The sequence below is a fragment of the Pezoporus occidentalis genome, unplaced genomic scaffold, assembly GCF_034315485.1.
Source record: "Pezoporus occidentalis ecotype Australia unplaced genomic scaffold, CSIRO_AGI_Poc_V1 ctg15, whole genome shotgun sequence".
In the NCBI taxonomy this organism is placed as follows: Eukaryota; Metazoa; Chordata; class Aves; order Psittaciformes; family Psittacidae; genus Pezoporus; species Pezoporus occidentalis.
In genome coordinates this window covers 1,941,748-1,960,513 of record NW_026913316.1, presented here as the reverse complement: position 1 = coordinate 1,960,513, position 18,766 = coordinate 1,941,748, and the positions used below count along the sequence as shown (strand labels likewise).

At 39.0% G+C, this 18,766-nt stretch overlaps 1 protein-coding gene across 6 annotated transcripts in view; it reads right to left on the bottom strand.

Annotated features, from left to right (window-relative positions):
• The window catches only part of CTNND2 (catenin delta 2), a 655,439-nt gene that overhangs the window by 222,524 nt on the left and 414,149 nt on the right, over positions 1-18,766 (bottom strand). For all 6 annotated transcript variants that reach the window (XM_062610812.1, XM_062610810.1, XM_062610813.1 and 3 more), the window contains one exon: positions 10,433-10,685. In XM_062610812.1, the coding sequence (XP_062466796.1) occupies positions 10,433-10,685 (253 nt within the window). The remainder of the gene's footprint in view (positions 1-10,432; positions 10,686-18,766) is intronic.

Here is an 18,766-nt window from a genome sequence, read left to right as displayed (position 1 = left end):
TATCAGGAAGCTTTACGCCAATGAATATGTAACAGAACAAGAATAAAGCTTCTGAATTCCTATTTCAAGTTATTCTGAGAAGCTGTTCCCTTTATTATTATGAGGCAAATCTGGCCTACTAATAAACCTGCTTGGGATTAAGAACTAATAGGCTCAGTTTCACTGTACCTATGCGTACAACCAATATGATTACAGGCATATATGGGGGGGAGGTGGGTGGTGGTGGTGATAAATGTGATAAATGGACTCCTCAGTGAAAGCATTTCCACCTACTTGACTTGACAACTGAAACAGCTAGATAGAACCCATAACTGGAAAGGAAAAGGTGTTCAGCATGTATTTTGAGATACCAGCTCTTGAATTTCTCTGAAAGACACATGCACATGCTTCTCAATGAGGATATTTCATTTAGGAAGTTCTGCCTTGTGAAAATGCAGCCCCTCTTCTTCCTATATAGCATAACTGAACTGCTCTAAAGCCTCTCTTATCAGACCAACTGGCTTCCCATTTTTAATGAAAGAACATATATAATCTTACATTCTTCAGAAGGAAGCTGCTATGCAGCACGTCTCTGCTGGTGGGTAGGGTTATTTTTTTTCATTTGGGCCGGGGGGGTGGTTCTTTTAGGAAGGTAGATTCTGGTGTGCAAATTGTGCAGAAGCAGAAAGGTAACAGATGGTTGCTGGAACTGTGCACAGAAAATGCAGTAGCTGACAGGATCTGTTATCCCTTAGTGGCTGCAGATAAAACCTTTCCAGTTTAGGATGAAGTTTCATTAAAAACATGCAGCTGCTGGCAAATGAAAAAAAACAAACCCATCCACCAGAGAAGACTTTGCAAAGAAGATGTCATCCCACAGAGAAGATTTTATATATTTAAAAGAACTTATACATACATGAGATGAAAAGCTTTGCTTAAATGGAGGTTCTGCACTTTGGATACCCATTGCAAACTCTGGGCTCAGCTAGGATGGTAAAGCCACAGGAAAAATCAAACCCCTTTCTCCCACTTTTTCCTGAAAAAGCTATCCAGCATCAGAACATCTATAGGATCCTCTGTGTGCCAAGAAGTGTGCAGTCAGAGCTTTGCAAGACATTTGGGAGATATTCCAATGCAGAAAAATTTCAAGCCTTCCCTGCTAAAAGCTATCGGAAGGAATCACAGAACTATAGAGAAATCTCTAAAGGCATAAAAAGAGTTACTCCTTATGAACACCTTATGCAATTATTGGATCATACCAGTGAAAAACAGAGGCCTCTTCTATCCATGAATCGCTGGATGTGAATTACAACTGATAAAACAGATCAAACACTTTATGTCTTCAACTGAAGTAAACTTCATTGTAAGCCAAGATATCCCCACTCTCTTGCAAACAGGTAACTAAGCACGCACTTGCATTTCAGAGATGTGAGACTCAAAAGTACTGAACCAGAAAGGACACAGCAGCAATATAATTCAACCAACAGTAAAGTATCAACTCCACAGAAATACAATAACCTTTAGGCTGCTCCAGGCTCACCCTCTGCCTAGATTTCTAACAGACATCTCCTAGGATTCACTGAAGGCAGGCTGTGACAGACCTGTTCAGCATGGAGTAGTGAAGACGCTGGGGAAATCACAGAGCAGCCTTCTGGTGTCTAAAAGGGGCCTACAAGAAATCTGGAGAGGGACTTTTTACAAGGGCGACAGGACAAGGAGGAATGGCTTTAAGCTGACAGAGGAGAGGTTTAGATTAGACATTAGGAAAACATTCTTTACTATGAGGGTGGTGAGGCCCTGGCACAGGTTGCCCAAGGAAGCTGTGGCTGCCACATCCCTGGCAGTGTTCAACGACAGCCTGGACAAGGCTTTGAGCAACCTGGCTGAGTGGAAGGTGTCCCTACCCATGGGAGGGTGTTGGAACTGGATGAGCTTTAAGGTCCCTTCCAACCCAAACCAGTCTATGATTTTATTATGTCCTTCCCTTGGGTCCTCCTTGCAGAGCAGCAGCAGCTCCAGCCTCTGCTGCTGGTAACCTGATGCCACCCACGTCCCCATGTCCAGTGATCACTGGCTGCATACACGGCATCGCTCTGCCTTTAATACAAGTGGCACAGGATCATCAGGTATCTCCAGCTAGCACTGTTTCCACACAGTCCAATGGGCAGGTCCCCTCTGAGGAGCATGCTAACACTCAATGTGGTCATAGGCTGTCCCCATGTCACCTTGTGGCACAGGGAAAGTAGTGTCATTTTTTACCTGTTATCGCTAGCTTGCTAGTGTGAAAATCCCAGGTCATGAACATTATACCTAACATCTTACCCACTATCATGTCCCTTCGGCCAAAGGAATCCACTCCAGAACATGTTCCTCTTCCTATTTTGAGGCATGTTAAGAAATAAAATGGAACACACACACCCCCAGTCACCCCAGCTGATTTAAGGTCAGTTGTTTGCCAGAAATGGTTTGATACGTGAAGATCACATGATATTCTGCACTTCAACCATCTATAAACCAAGAATAAGAGAATCATATACAGCAAAACTGTTGTGGAAATAACCTTGCTGATTTTTTGAGGCATAGAGAAGTATTTCTGTAATGAAACAGCTAGGACTACAGAACTCCAAACACTGTGTGCGAGTTGCAGTTACTAACAACTGTTACTGTGCTGTCTGTATTCCTCCCACTTCCACCAGCACTGCACAGGATCACTTTTCCTTAGCCTCAACACCTATCAGGGCCAAACTTTCAAACTAAGTTTTTATATTTGAGATGCTCAGATTCAGGTAGAGTGGAAGAAAAAACACAGCATCAAACAGCATAAAAACAAAAATCAGCCCTCCTCTTTGAAATGTAATATATGAAACAAATACATCATGTCCTGGCATGGAACAAAAGGATTATCAAGCTAACGTCAACTGATTTTTAAAGAACAGAAAAACTGAATTCAAATACTTTAAACTTTTGTAGCTTTTGCTTATTTCCTGAAGTAAATTACTTATTTTGCCCTGGGACAGAGTTTGCACAGCTCCACTGCTCCCCACGTGTGCCTTCTTCCTCCATATTTTTTTACCTTTGGTTATATTCACTCTGTCCTCCTTTCAGTTAAGAAAACCTTTCCACTTCTTTCCAGGACTTCAGCTGTCCAGATCCCTCCACTTCACTGCACAATAAGGATAAACATAACCCCCAAATTATTAGCAGTGGGTGGCAAGCTAAATAGCCAGTGATCCCACTGTTGCTGCAGTGGCTTAAAAACCAAACAAAGTAAAAAGAACAAATCACAGTAAGTCTAAAGCCTAGGAGTTTCCCTGGCAACAGTGACTGTAGGATTTTTATGGGATCACTGGTGGCTTCTGCTTCCTAGGAAACTGCTTGTTTAATGCTAAGAACTTTGATGCACCTTTGAATCTCACTTGTTCAATTGAGCTCCTGGAGCAGGGCAGTGGAGTGGGGTGAGAAAGAACGATAAAAGTGAAAGCGGTGGAGATAACCAGAGAAAGAAAGGCTGGGGGTCAGACTTTGTTCCCATTAGGTTCTGATCTTGAGTGGGCTGGAGAAGCTCAGTCTATTCCTATCTAACATTTTTAATCTACATAGAGCTAGGGCTCTTAAAGTCAGGCTCTTAATTTATAAAAGCTATAAAGTTCTGCTAGAAACTAATAAAAGTTGTTGATAATTCCCTTCATCATTTTTAGCTCAATTCTATATGAGAAACATTATTTCAGCCAACTCTCGGTGTTACTCTTACAGAAATCTCCTGCACTCTCTCAATGCATTTTGTACAAAGGCCACAACATTATTTGGCTTTTGTTCCCTGCTTATAAAATACTTGTGCAATATCACATTCAGGTCCAGCTTCAGAAACTAATAACCTCTGCACAGCAATTTATGTCTCAGTGTTGAGGATGACTTCCAGTTGTGCTTTTTTTAATAAGAAAATTTGAAATGATGTGTCCTTATTTTCGCAAGCTTCAAAATTTTCCCATTCATCTTCCCTGTCCTAACACATTTCCTTCCCCTCTCTTCCCTCATGTCTCCCATGAAAGTAAGACCAGGATTAACCTTTGAACTTCAAAACCCCTTAAAATTTCACTTCTCTCAATGTCCCTGTGACCAGTAAGATCATTATTATCCATTTGGCTGATGGGATGTCCAAGAGCTACTACTGAGAAACTTCTTGTGTGGTTTATCTTGCCAGCAGATTGTAACAGCTTACATGAGCCCAGTAAAGCCTGAAAGTATCGTTCTTCCCCAAGATTTTAATGTCTGCTTGGAAAATAGTACATTTTTTGGCTCTTAGAGTCTGTCATCACAGAAAGGCACCACGCAGATTTCGCATCTGTCGAAGTTTGCAAATGAGCCACAGGATACAGAGCAAAATGTGTGACAAATAAAGGCAGAAGCTGCATGGAGACATATATTCACTATTAGAAGCCCAGTTATGCTGTTCAAGAACCAGAAATGCTGTATGGACAGTACAAGAATAAAGTACACTGTCCACCTGCTTCATCCTGGATGACTGAAGCCAAAGGGACAGAAGAAAAAGAAAGAATTAAAAAAAAGCCAAACCCCCAACCCAAACAGATCAGGAAAGAAACAGTGGAAAGGGCTTTGTTGCTCTTCTTCAAGTGGCAGACCAGCATTATTCAAGGGGCAAAGGGTAAATTATAAATTTGTCCAAAAAGGAAACACTGGTCTTGCTTCTTCCCTCAGCTACTTCATGCCAAGTTGACACCTGCATGGACCAGTTAGCTCCTTGTTTATTTTGCCACGCTGAAGCTGGAACTTAACATCCTCCAGGAAAGTCTTTTCCAGCAAAGGCTTCCAGCTAACTAAGTCTCCTGAAATCCTAATTTAACAAACTGTAGGATAGTCTATGGATTCCCACCCCACCTACTTTAAGGAAGTAGGCTTCATCCTTAGTTACCTACAGCAGGAAGGGGAAACAGATTGCTGTTTATTTTACCAGACCTGCTATGTTTTCTTAAAACTATTTTGTAGTAAAACTATTTTTAAGTAAAATTCACATCTTCTATGTAGGATCTGTATGAGGAACTGCAGTTTGCTCCAGAGTTGCTATTCTTGAATTTGGTGTATTTTTGTGCTGTTTAGACTGTTAAGATTTATTTTCTTTTAGGGTCAGTTTTTCATACTCAGAGGAGTATACATTAAAGCCTGAGAGACTGCAATTTTTATACAGGAAAATAAACTAGGCATTCCCATGCTGAATGAAATATATACTTAAACTACAAAATGAGCACTCTGAAACACCATCTGCTTGGTTTAACCAACACAAAGGGCCTGGCCCATGTAAATTTGTTGCAAGTTATTCTTAGCAGGGTATTAGCAGGACCTAGGTAGCAGAACCACTTCTGGAGGTAAGCCTGCACTGCCAAACGTTTACATGCTCAGATCCACTAGAAGCATATTTCCCATGGCTTCTCCCCACCTTTGGAAAATCACCTCCTCCTATACTCTTAATTTCAGATAAGAGAGGCCTTTGAAAACTACTGAGTAAAAAAGAGAGCTGTCTATCACACATTGTATCATACAAAACTGGCGGTTGGTCTGCAAGCCCTCTTCTGTCTTGTTCAGACCAGGAATATGAACTTCAAGCCTATACTTCTTGGGTTACAGAGTTAAACCAGAGACCAACCAACAGCCTTCTAGATTCTGAAAAGCAAAGCCCACAGCTCAGGAGTGACCACAGCAGTCCTGCACAGTGTTGCCACCAAGCGTATGGTAGTCACAAATGGCCTTCTACCCCACCGGAAGTTTCTTTCTGAAGGGGACAATCTTTCCCAAAGAAGCTACCAGACACATTCCCACCAAGACGTTCAATCTCCCACACATGCAGGTTTATAATGTTGTTTGCTTACCTCGTTACACTGTTTGAATGCCTGGCTGCTATACAGATTTACAGTAGACTAACAGTATTAACACTGAGACAATCCTTGGAACAAAGTGAGATTAAATACGCAGTGAAGACTCCTGCAGAAACATTTATCTTTTAAAAGGCTATGCTTCAAATTCTGCATGCTAATCTCATAAGCAGTTTTACTGGAGCACAGAAATTTAACTAGAGTTTATTTTACTTCTATCAGTTTTCCTACAGAGTAAGAAAGCTCTTTTGCCTGTATTTTGCAAATGGAACTTATTTTTGGAAAAAAAGCAAAAAAGGAAGGAGGAAGAAAAAAAAGAAAGAAAAAAGATAAGTTCTGAAATTTACAGCTCACACAAAATGTTCTGATCTAATTTATTTTCTCTCATAAGTGGAAAGAAAGCCAATTTAAAAGTTTGGGAGACAGACAGAGAGCATCATCATCTTCTGCTTAGGAGGAAATTAAGGCCAATAGAGGTAATGAAATGGAAAGTTGACTCTGAAAGCACAGAACAGAGCACAGACACCTCGGAGTATCACAGTTAAATCACGCAATACCAGGAAAACTCTCTCTGCTGACCTATACCTAGGAAGTTCTGAAGGTGACAACCACTACAAGATAGTGACTTTCAAAAAATTTGGTTTTCTTGTAAAGCTGCTATATGATTCTACTACTAGTGTGTGTATGGGGTTGATCTGGTTGCTTTTTTCTTAAATAAGAACCAAATCATTATTGTGCTCTGCTCTATAATGAATAAAGCACAGCTTCATTCACCAAATTACCCCATTTCTCCTGAATAGCTTTAGAGGTTCTGAAACACATATTGGCAAGGGGGATGCCATAAAGTAAAACTGTAACTGTAGATCAATATACAATATAAAAATTGGCATTTGAACTCTGAAATTCATTTTGGTAGCCTTAATAGAGTGTATTCTACGTAATTCTTGCTCTTGACTCAGCTTCTTGACAGCTTCTTTACAGGAGAAGGTGTGTGTATATTGATGTAAAAATACAAACAGCTAAGAAGAAAACTCACAAAACAATGAAGGAAACATATTGACTCAACCCATCAAACCAGACCCACGAACAAGCAAAACCAATGTTACCGCAAAACTTCACTGGTATGTATTTGACCAAAGAATGTTAAAATTATATATTTTTCATCTGTTATGCAGCAAGTGTGATTAATTAAAAAAAAAATAGGTAATTTACATATATTTGCCAGGTTCATATTTTGGAGCAAAAACTGCAAGGCACACAGACAGACGATTGGATGCCAGCATTTCAATTCCTAAAGTTCCCCACTTCCCCTAAAGTCTAGGAACAGACAAACCTTAGGTAATTCGTTGGTGCCAAGGGCCAGATTAACCTTTCCTATATGAAAGAAGGCTGGAAAATATGACATAAACATGTATTTCTGATCCTTTAAGATACTTTAAAATACTCATGAGGTCTCTCAATCACAGCTCAGCAGGAACCAAAAGCAAGACAAAAACTAGAAAACCAATACTGCAGTCTTTCCCCCTCTCACTACACCACTTTTTCTTATAAGAGATTATGGCATGGACCAGTATATACTGCAGCCCCACTGTGTATTCCTCTTCCTTTTTTGACGTGAACTAAACATAAAAGAATGCTCTGAAGAATCATTCTGTAAATTATCTTTGATACTGAATTCTTCTGTTTTCTATCTGAAGAACTTCTTAAGTTTAATTTGTGACAGGTGATAAGAGGCTTACTTCTTTTTTAAGTAAGAAAGCCTGAGACTCTCCACAAGATGCACACAGTTTTTACTACTGTTACCTGAACTCCTATCAGCTAACAGCCTACTTGCGTGAATTAAAATTTATCCCCTATGACAAACTTGATAAAACATGGCTTGAAACTTCATGAAAATAATTTTTGTCCTAAGCTTTAAATTAATGAACATGAAACTGCATTTTAGGACAGCTAAGTGATGCAGAACAGATGTTGAGCTAAGATTTAATTTGCCAAATATCAGTTCAGAACATGTATGTGAGACTGGAGTACTAGCAGCTCAAACTACATAGTGAAAACAATGGAAAAGATTTGTCAACTACATCAGTGCCTGCCAACCATTTTCTGGGACTTTAGATGGAAATTCCGCCTGAAATGAAGAGTCCAGAAAATAATGTTTGGTTTTAGGCATGCTAATTACTTACTGGGAAGCCTATGTTCTCTTCTGGATGTCTCTTTCTCATCTTGAGCTGATGGACATCGCAAATGCTAATCAAACCCCTGTAATTAGGATGCTTTTGTCCTGCAGATTTTCCTCTTCCCGTGAGCCTTTGTTTGGACCTCTGGTTGAACAGGTAGGCTCAGTGTCTGAAAATGATGCCTGCCATTCCACTCCATGATTCATGTCAGTCACAAAACACCCCAACCAACCAGCCAAACAAAGCAGCAGTAGGTCTGTAAGGAAACTCAAACCTTATCAGTTGACAAAGTCCATCTGCTGACCAACGTGTTCATTTTTTTCTTGTTGTGGAAGGTATAAATTGTAACCCTTTGAGGAATCAGTGCAAGTTAATACAGCCATTGAAAGTCTCTTGTATTTGGGCCATGTTTTCCTTTTCCTAATTATACCTCTCATGTGCTACCCTAAATAATTCCTGTCTTTCCATAATATTTTTCCAAACATCTGGAAAATCTTCTGTCACCTCCTTTCCACACTTGTCCTTTATCTATGTTTTTGTAACCTTTCCATAGAAATCAAGATGTTAGAAGTCTTCTGATTGCTTTTGCTGCTTTTCATCAAACTCCTTCCAGTTTTTCAATGTCTTTCCAACAGCTGAATGGTCAACAACTGCTGTAGGCCACAGATATTCACAAACCAGACTACCTAGGTGGGCTATAGTTATTTTACTTACATAAATCAATACTCATGAATGCAAAAATGATATCACAGGTTGAAAAAGAAGCAAAAAGCAAGCAAATGAAAAATTTGCAAAAAGGAAGCCTTCTTTTACATATCCTGTACTATTAACTAACACTTTTGAAGTGATAGATTGCAACTGAACAGAGATAGCTCTCCCTAAAAAGATATTGCGTCTAGGACCTGTAGAGATACTGTAAATATGTCTTCCCTGTCTCAGGGGAATAGTGCCTTCAACATCATCATGCTTCTCCTAAAAACATCTCATGTAGATTACAGTCATTTTCTCCTCTGGTTTACTGCACTCCTAATGTAGTTTTCTTTGTATCTGACCACAAGACAATGACAGAGCAAAGCTCCTTCTATATGAGCTTTTATATTCTGGAATACAATATTATCAAAATACCAAGGTTTCATACAAAGACTTGTTTCCCTCAGGTTACCAACATTTGCTCTGGGGCAGGGGCAAGAAGGGTAGGAATTTAATTTATATTTTTTCAAATTTCTGGAGAAAAACCTAAGGGAGGGGGAAAGTTGAAGACAAGTTTTCTCAACAAGTAAAACTCTGTAATGCCATAAGCAGCTGCATGCAGCGTGTTTCAGATGCACCATAAAATTTAGCTGTTGTGTTCCCAGGTGGACAGACAGAGAGGACCTCTACAATGTTAAACAAGCAGAGAGATCAGGTTGTGAATGTTTGGGTTTTCTTCAATGCAGGCAAAGAAGTCTTTTCAAACTATTGCTTGAACATTTCCAGCAATTTTGTTGGTGGCAAATTTCTGGGCTCTCCTATTGCTACATTACGCTTAGAAAAAGAAGTAAAAAGTAACAATAAAAAAAAACCCAAACCACATTATCTAGCACAGAAAAACCTTGTATAAATTAACACTTTCCACAAGTTTAATTAAAAGTCACCAAAGAGACTTATTTTATTTTCCATTAGAAAACAGAACAAAAATCACTAAATGCATTATCATAGAAGTCGAAGAAAACTCTCTAATTAATCTGCCTGCTAGGAGTTTTTTCCTTGCACCTTCCCATGGTATTTGAGGAAGGTCATGCCTCACAGCAACATTAAAAGTTGCACTATATATTTCAAAAGCACGCACATTAACAACCATTTCCGCAAAGCTGTAACATACACATTCTGTTACCATGTACTGGCATTGGAAGCCTGCACAACACACAGGGTGAAGCAGAAGCCTGATTACATGATCAGGCTTTCACTTTGCTCAGTCTCATTGCCCAATACCAGAATATCCTTTTCTGCCGCTTTTATGAATATTAACTGCAGACAAACCAAGAACTCTTACAACTTCTGCCCACGAAGCAACTTGAAAATCCAATCCACAATGGTTAGAGTCGAGAGTCATACCACTCCCATTTTCACAGAAAATTACTTTTCTTAAGCTTTTGAAGGGTGGTGCTACTGAAAGCAGGCTAAACACGCACATTCTAGAGCATACCTATCATTTCATTTCACAGAAGAGCTCGTGAGAGCCTTCCAAGGGAAAGCATTAGGACAAAGCTGTTACGCAAATGAAATCTTCCACATTCTGTCACAGGGTTGTTTTTTTTTTCATATTCAACAGCAGAAATACACAAAGCAAATCAGAATTAAAAACCTCTTCACAAGCAAGAAACAGTAGTAGACAATGAAGGTTTCACCCACCTGGGATCTTTCTGAATGCTATCAATGGAAGGTGACCTAGCCAAGGTCCCTTCAGGTGGGATGGCTGGCCCAGATTTGCTGTATGGTGATTCAACAGAAGGACAATACTGCAGCTGTCGGTAGGGGTCTGCGTAATTGGAGGCTGGGCCGGCTGCATAGCTGGCCCTCTGGAAGGTCGCTGTTGCGTTCTGTGTGCCGTGTTGACTGCCTGTGCGCTGTAAGGGTACGGAGTCGACACCAGGGGAAGATGGGGCTACGACAGGAAAGTAGGGACAAAGTAAAAAATTGAGGACCTGTTCACAGAAATGGTTAACCAGGTCTAGGCAGAGGAGAAAAAAACCAAAACACACACATATAAAACAGGGGTTCAAAAAAAAAGAAAATGAGGAAAAAAAAGAACAAGCAACATTGTAATTTTCAAAACCACTGAAGTAAATAATCGTTAAACGAATTTCTAAATGACATGCTGCTTCTGGACTAGAAGACCTTTACACCAGTTAAGCAGACTGTAGCAGTGCTTTTCTCTAGGAGTTTTAACTCTACTAACCTGAAATGAAAGAAGTGCAGAAGCAGCATAGGAACAGTCAAGCTAAGACTCAAAACCACCACTGAGTGAGGCTTTTGCAGTTCTTACAGGGGTGGAAGTCAGTCAGATGCCCCAACAGAGTCCAAACTGAGATGAGTGGCTCCATAGGAGAAGAAATAGGCTGCCATAGACGTCCCAGATTTGTAGTCCTGGTACGCATAAAGCAGGTAAAACCAGACAGCTGCTACTAAGAGTGGCTGCGTATGCCTCATTGACCCATCTTCTGCATATTTCATCTTAAGTAAGGCTTAGGGGAGTGCTACTGCTAACTTAGTTTGAAAAAGAGATAAGCACAAGCAGATGTCTTAATGCATGCCAGCAATGGCTGTGCTCACATACCACAGCTCAAGATTAATGCATTAGCAGTTCTGAATGGCTAAACCAATAGATTTAAACTGACTTAACGCTTTTGCAACTCAAAAACCTTATTAATCTCTCTTGTAGCCCATTATCTTTCTGTTGCAGCACCATGTACTGCAGATCCAGTCTGCTTTATGATTCTTATTAAACATGCAGTATTTTTTAACCAAGTCCAGTTAATAGAAAATGGATTATCACTGTACAGGCCACAGGACCAATAGCCACATGATCTTTATCCTGGAAACAAATACAAGTTAAGTACTGGTTCTGCTCAGAAGGAAATTCAGACTGTTTGAAGTGGCACATGAACTGATGGTGGCTCCCACTTCCCCTTGTCCCAAGACGAGTACTTTTGCCATGAGAAGTGGGCTCAGGTCCGTGACTATTTTTACCTTGGTCAAATTCATATACTAATCTGTAGGCAAAACCGCATATTCAAGAGACAGGTTTGCATAAATAGATTTCCCACTCATTTCTCATTAACATGCACATTTACATTTTAAGAAAATATTTAATATATTATAAGGTCCATGATAGTGACTTTAAGTATTTTATCTCAAAGTTACTCTCAAAGTCAGCAAATGAATTACAGTGAGCTTTAAATGTAATTACAGCAGTTTTGATCGATTTAGTACTTGTCAAAGTTTCAACACCTGGAAATCTTAAATTTGTATCAAATCTTTGCTTATTTTTTTTTTATTAGGGTTCTGAAGTATGTAATTTTACAATAGAAGTATCATCTTACAGATGTCTTACAAACACAGATAAGTAAGATCACTCACTTATCTACTGCCCTGAAAGTGTTCAAGGACAGGCTGGATGGGGCTTTGAGCAAACTTGTCTAGTGGAAGGTGTCCCTGCCCATGGCAGGGAGGTTTGAACCAGATGATCTTTAAGGTCCCTTCCAACCCAATCCAGTCTATGATTGTATTAACTTTTATATATATAGCAACATTTTACAAGTATTGCTCTTGTTTAATTGCTAGTATATTTCCTTGAGAAATGAGTAATAAGACACATACAGGCCTTTACATAAAAATACATCAGCTAAAATACAATAACATTAGCATACGGAAACATCCCATGCACAAATCATGCTAAATCCAGTGTTAGGAAGACACAAGGAAAACATCACATTTTAACAGAGAATACACACAGTTCAAACCCAAATTTGGTGCCTTGTGAGAAAAAGAGTAAAAAAACAAATTAGAGAAAATACTGGAAATATTTTCAAATGAAAAAAGCAAAAATATAATTGCATACTGATATAGCATACTCTTAGGTGCTGTCACTTCACAGAGTATGCTCCTAACTTTTGACACATTATATGGGGGACTGCAAAAGACCCTACAACACTAATACTGCTGAAAACAAAAACTTTATTGTAATGTAGATTGCCATCTTTTCCCTTTCTCTCCTGTTCAAGACAGTTCAATGGGAACAGTGTTTGTTTAAAAATGATTTGAAAACTTTTTTATTCTCTCGTTTGCCTTCTCATCAAAATAAGTATTTATATGAACTGAAACTAGCTGTCACCCTAACACCTACATGCTTTTTCGAGTCACTCTGATTCGTTTCTCAAATTATCTTTCTAGCAGACTGTTACTTCCTTTTTAATTTTATCACAATGAGCACAGAAGTGCCATAGCCAGAATATGAGAATGAGACAAATCTACGACTTAAACATTCACAAATAAGCTTGCTTGGCCAGTGTTACCCAGATCAATTAAAACCAAAACAAAAAGCTTTAGAGTAGCTTCTACATCCAACTTGACAACAGTCACCTTCATGAACTGTAAAAGGGTCAAGCTTTAGCAGACATTTGCACACAGTAATTTTAATGTAAAACTGAAGCAAATCCATCTCCTGCCAATACGCTACTTGCTCAAACGAGTCCTTCTGGCAGCCAGACTTACTGAATGAAGTGTGACTCTTCTCACTATGCCAAACTTTGTCTCTTGAGATCTCCCTTCTATTTAGCTATTGGAACAGCAAACCATAGAGATTATTAGACATCTATTAAAATAAATACATTCAGAAGACCATTTGCCTCACCCAGCAAAATTAAAACTTCTAGTGAGCACAGGGGTATCCAGAAAGCACACAGCCGGAGTGGACCAGAAAGTATTCATGTACCAGCAAAGTTTGTAGATGGCCATGCAACCTTTCTATGCGTTTTTATCTCGAAGACACTTATCCTTTTCTCTAACTTCCATGTTCGACTCTCCTCTTAAGTTCAAGGCAGCTACAACTTGCCTAGAGTCAGCTCCGCGTGGGTAAGACGCAACACTACTTTTGACAAGGATCAAGGTTCTGTCCCAGCAAAGGAAGAGAGGGGTGGGAAGGAGTTGTAACAGAAGTGCTGTTTCTGGAGAAATAGACTGCTTTCACCTCTCCCAGAACCAGCCACCACTCCCTGTTGCCCGGGGTCTACAACAGACTCTATTCTGCCTGTGCATAAAGGTAAAACCAAAAGTCAACCAGACTCTGAAGGAGCAGGTCAAGTTTTGTGGATGTCTTGACTCACTGCTGATTTAACAAGCTTAGAGATAAAGGTGTCCACAAGTCTAGACCTGCTTCTGGTCTTCAAAAGCTCCCAAACTGATCAAGATTAAAATCAAATAAACAAAGGCCTCAAAACTGTACTTATCCTGTGTCTTGCTTTATCAAAGTGACCACCCATGACAGTGTTGCTTTTAACAGTGACTGCTGCCACACTTTTTAAAAACTTAGATGGAAATCAGCGGTTGATGTCAGTTAAGTCTCTTGAGTTCTTATAAATCAAAGAGAAAGAAAAGCCCCTGCTAACTATAATGAAAACTCTTCTGGACCACCAGGTCCAAAGACCTGACATATGCCCTGATTATGGCTATCTTGATTGCAGAAATAGCATATGGAAAAAACAGCCTTTATACTTTCCTACAGCTTTTGCATAGTATTAACGAAGACAGAGCAACTTTTAGATTAATGCTGAAAATTTAGGTGTATCACTAAATACGCTCACAGACTCATGATGAGATACTCAGAAATTCAGATTTTGTATCTTCTTTTCAAATCTGTGACATCTCTAGAAACAACCAACAAAACCCTAAAGGAAAGAACACGCTGATTTAGGCAGGAATACTACTGCACCATAGCTCAGTATTTTAGGGAGATCAGATTCACACAAGAACTGCTAAGTTGTTCAGACTTTGTGTAAGTCAGGGGGCATTTTGCCCTTTTAACATACGTAAGATAAGACCTTCAGAACAGATCAACTCATTTATGAGACTTATGTTGCTACACTTTCTTGCCAAAAATTACTTTGCTGGTGCTGCTGTTTCATTTGTGGGTATTACCTTATAAAATTTTCCTCTTATGATTCTATATTAGACATTCAGCTCCAGTGTTAACTTTCTCCTTGTGCCTTTCATACAGATTTCACAATTCCTTACTTTTTTTTATTATGTTTTTTTTTTCTTCACTGATTTTGCATCTGCAGTTGATTCTTAATCTGGGGTGAAAGTTGCAAATTGGATCCCACTAAGTTGTTCTTTTAATGCAATGTATGTTCACCATCCCTTTGTGAGTGCACAGATTATAATATCATAAGATGATGCAGATTTGCTTCTGCTGGCAGCAAATATATAGGAAGATTTATAAAACAAATACCTTTCCCATCTAATACACCACAAAAATAACACTATGCATTCTCTGTCAAGTAGGAAACAGAACTCATCAAGTCTGGGGATACAATCACTTTTTATCTCTAAATTTAAGTGAGTGTTTTAGAGCATGCACCAGCTTTTTTGCAACAGCAGTTTAACAAAATAGCGTATAATCAAGCTAGGAGTAAATCAGCAATCCAAAGTAACAAGCACATGCAGTCAAATTTAACACTGTTCAAGATGTATGATAATACATAGTACGTTTTCTTAACAGTCACTTTCTTTTAGCAGCACTTTCCCACATTGGAAGTGTAATATTTTGGAGAAATATATGACTGGGGAAACGTGAAAATGTTTACCAAAAGGGGAAAAGACCAAGCCCAAACCATAATTGATATTAACAATTATCTCTATGTCATGATTTTAGGAAGGCACTATCATATCCCCTGTTCAAAGTACACATGCACAAGGAATTTCATATTTTAAACATGAAAATTGAGAGCAGAACAAAAAACCTCAAACACTGAATGATTTCAAGATACTAGGCTGTCATTTAGATTTAAAATCTAGGATATTATGCAAATATCAACACCACAGAAGTCCTCTGTAGCTTGACAACTTTGCTACCTAAGGTCTTGTCAAAACAGGAAAAAATGCGGTCAAAAGCACTACAACTTCCTTTTCCTCATTTTCCACTTCCTCCTTCCTCACTTCTCCATACTCTTTATTTTATCCTATATAGTTGCAATCAAAAATCCAGTGTCCAGATTCTGAGCCAGAGGGAAATAAAAAGAACCTGTCAGTAAATCTTCCTTTGCTCCTCACAGGATGGGCTCTTCCCTGTCCAGCCAGCCTTTTAGGGCTTCCAGGATCACACCAAACTCCACACAGCTATTTGGAAAAGCCTCTTTCCCTGTTATCTCTATGTCCTCTCCCTCTCTCACTTCAAAGACTCAGCTACTCTTGCTCCCCCTAATTCTTTCCGCTGGCTCCAGCTTCTTCCAAAGGTTCATATTTTGCATATGTTGAGGGAGCTACAACCTCCTTCCCTCAAGTCAGCTCCACCATGCTCAGCTCAGTACCTTCAACAGCCCAGTATGGCAAATCAATTAGTTAACAAGCTCATTCACACCTCCAGCAGTTGCAGAACACTAAGCCTAATGAAGACCATATACACAGTGAAAGCACTTGTGTGCCTCAGGAACGAATCATTACCCATTTGCTATTTGATTCTTTCAAAAAGATCTTAAAATCATCTCATGATCATTGATGTATTTACATGCCACTGTTCTGCGGAGAACAGCTCGTTGCTTCATAGAAATCAAAATATCACTTGTGCTCTGCATGTTGTTATGTTCAATAAATCCTCTTCCAATGCACAACCTGAAAATCTTTGGTTCTTCAGCCTTCAAAGATGCTACTGCACTGATGTATGCTTTCATTCTGATTTTCTAAGAGCGTTCATTAGATCTGATGCTAATTGTTACAATAAGGCTGAATGTTCCTTTGCTTAGAAAATGATGCATTTTCATAATGCAGAAAGAATCAGTAGAAAAAATGCTGCTTCCTCAGTTTCTGAGCTATTCTTCTGTCTACAGAGCAATCTGGTCACTTTGAAGGCTCCTTGTGTCTATATTGTTCTACTTCAGTTTGCGCATTCTCACATTGTCTGTGTCTAAGTTTCCTTGTTATGCGTATTTCTTGTTTAAAATACATACCTTTTTTTCCTTTTATTGAACAGTTCCATTGGGGGAAGACATGTAACTGCCACTGCCTAACCCTCAGCATATGGAATAATTTTCTTAATCACCAATTTAGACTTGGCATTTCTTTGCTAGTAATTACTTTACTTATGAGTTTAAGTATGCAATTAGCTGGAATCGATCTGAAATTACCTAGTTCCATTAGGGTTAGTAACAGAAGCAAATACATATGTTATGAATAAAGTAATCAATAAGGATTTTTGTACCTCTAAAGTAAATTTTAATTAAGAAATAGGTAGACAAGTGATTCAGTGAGAAGCAATGGTGACAGTTTGTGTTTTAGAAATTTGTATTTCAGTTCAAAAGATGACTGAGATGAACAAGTTCCAATTAAGGTTTATTTGCAGCTCTGCTTGATGAAACTTCCGTGAAACCCGAAATCAAAATCTGAACACAGTCTCTTCCACAGCCAGGTCTGTTACAAGGCTTCACTGCTATGCCCAACCTCACAACCCTGCACCCACAACTTTCTTAAATTCTACATTCTTCTTTCCCCTCACCATCAGTTGCCAAAGTTATGGGGTGTCCATCCCGGTAATACAGCCTTTATCTCAAAAGCATATATAGCTAAATCATAGTTTTGAAATACACGTAGTCTGAGGGAACATAAGGTTTTATGTAGATATTAGGATTTCCCAAGCAACTATATATTTGCAATTATTTCAGATTCCCAGCTCTCTTGACTCAAGACAAAAGCGACTTCCTTTCTTCTTTACAACCGAACAGGGCAGAAGTCATGTTTTTCAAGTGTTCAGTGTTAAAAAATATAATACTTCTTTCCACCTCCAGGAACTGACTGCATTTTAAGTCTGCCAGATTCTAATCTCCACTAATATATGCAACTTCCATTCTCAGACTCAGCTTGTAGCATGTTTCAGTGATGCTGCTCTGCACAAAAGAAAAAGGTGCGTCCACATAATGTGATAATTGGATGCCAACTTCAGTTGCTAAAGGTGTTATGCCAAGATCTTTTCTCAGATTGTCTCCTATCTCTTCAGTTGCAACCCCCAATCTGGGGAGAACATGCAGTTGACTCGTGTTACATGAGCATTAAACAGGGAAAGTAACAACTGTCAAGGTCCTTAAAATCCACTGCCCTCTCAGAATTTCACTACGGCAGTTTCCTCAGAGATAAAATTAATCTCTGAGCAATGGCACTACACAATACATGCACATCACCTTCCTCCTCCTTGTAGACTTGACATTGTACGTGTGGGACATAAGGACCATAATGATTATAAAACCTGATCACAGACCATACAACTGCACACAGACCAGCATACTGCAACTAAATTTCTGTTTTCATTCCAAATTCACCTTCTCTTGAAACCCCTCTGTTTAAAGTTTCCTGTCCAGCTGGCCAACACAGAACACATGGACAAAAGTCACAATCATTATTAAAAGAATGTATATTATGAGACAGTAACAGATTAACAGCCTGCACTGGCTCATGCTACAGCCATCAAGCACATGGATGTCTTACTCAGATTTTGACTTCTCCCTATTTAATACACTATAATCCTAAGTAACTGAAAGGATAATAACTGGTATTTTTTAGAACAGCTTACTAAGCTTCAGCTATTTTAATTAACAGTTTCCACTCTGGAGTAGAGAGTTACTTTACTATTAAGTTAAACACTTTCGCACTGCATTGCCAGGCCATGTGATACATGCACCTTAAACATTAACCTAACTTCTGCAAATGATAGTTTGAAAGTTGCAGGACCCATTAGAGTAAACCCAAACTTTATTGAACACTTGCTGTACTTTTAAAAACTCCAACCTTAAACACCAACTGCTGAAATTATAGAAGAGACTACCTCTAAAAGGAGACAGTTTTATATTAAAAAAAAAATAATAAAAATTACTGTTTGAGAAACCAACCAACCAACCGACCAAAAAATAATGGGCTGGTGAGTTTTTAAAAAGTGCCTTTAAATATAATGCTGCAGAAAAAATGATCCTTTAACACAAAAGC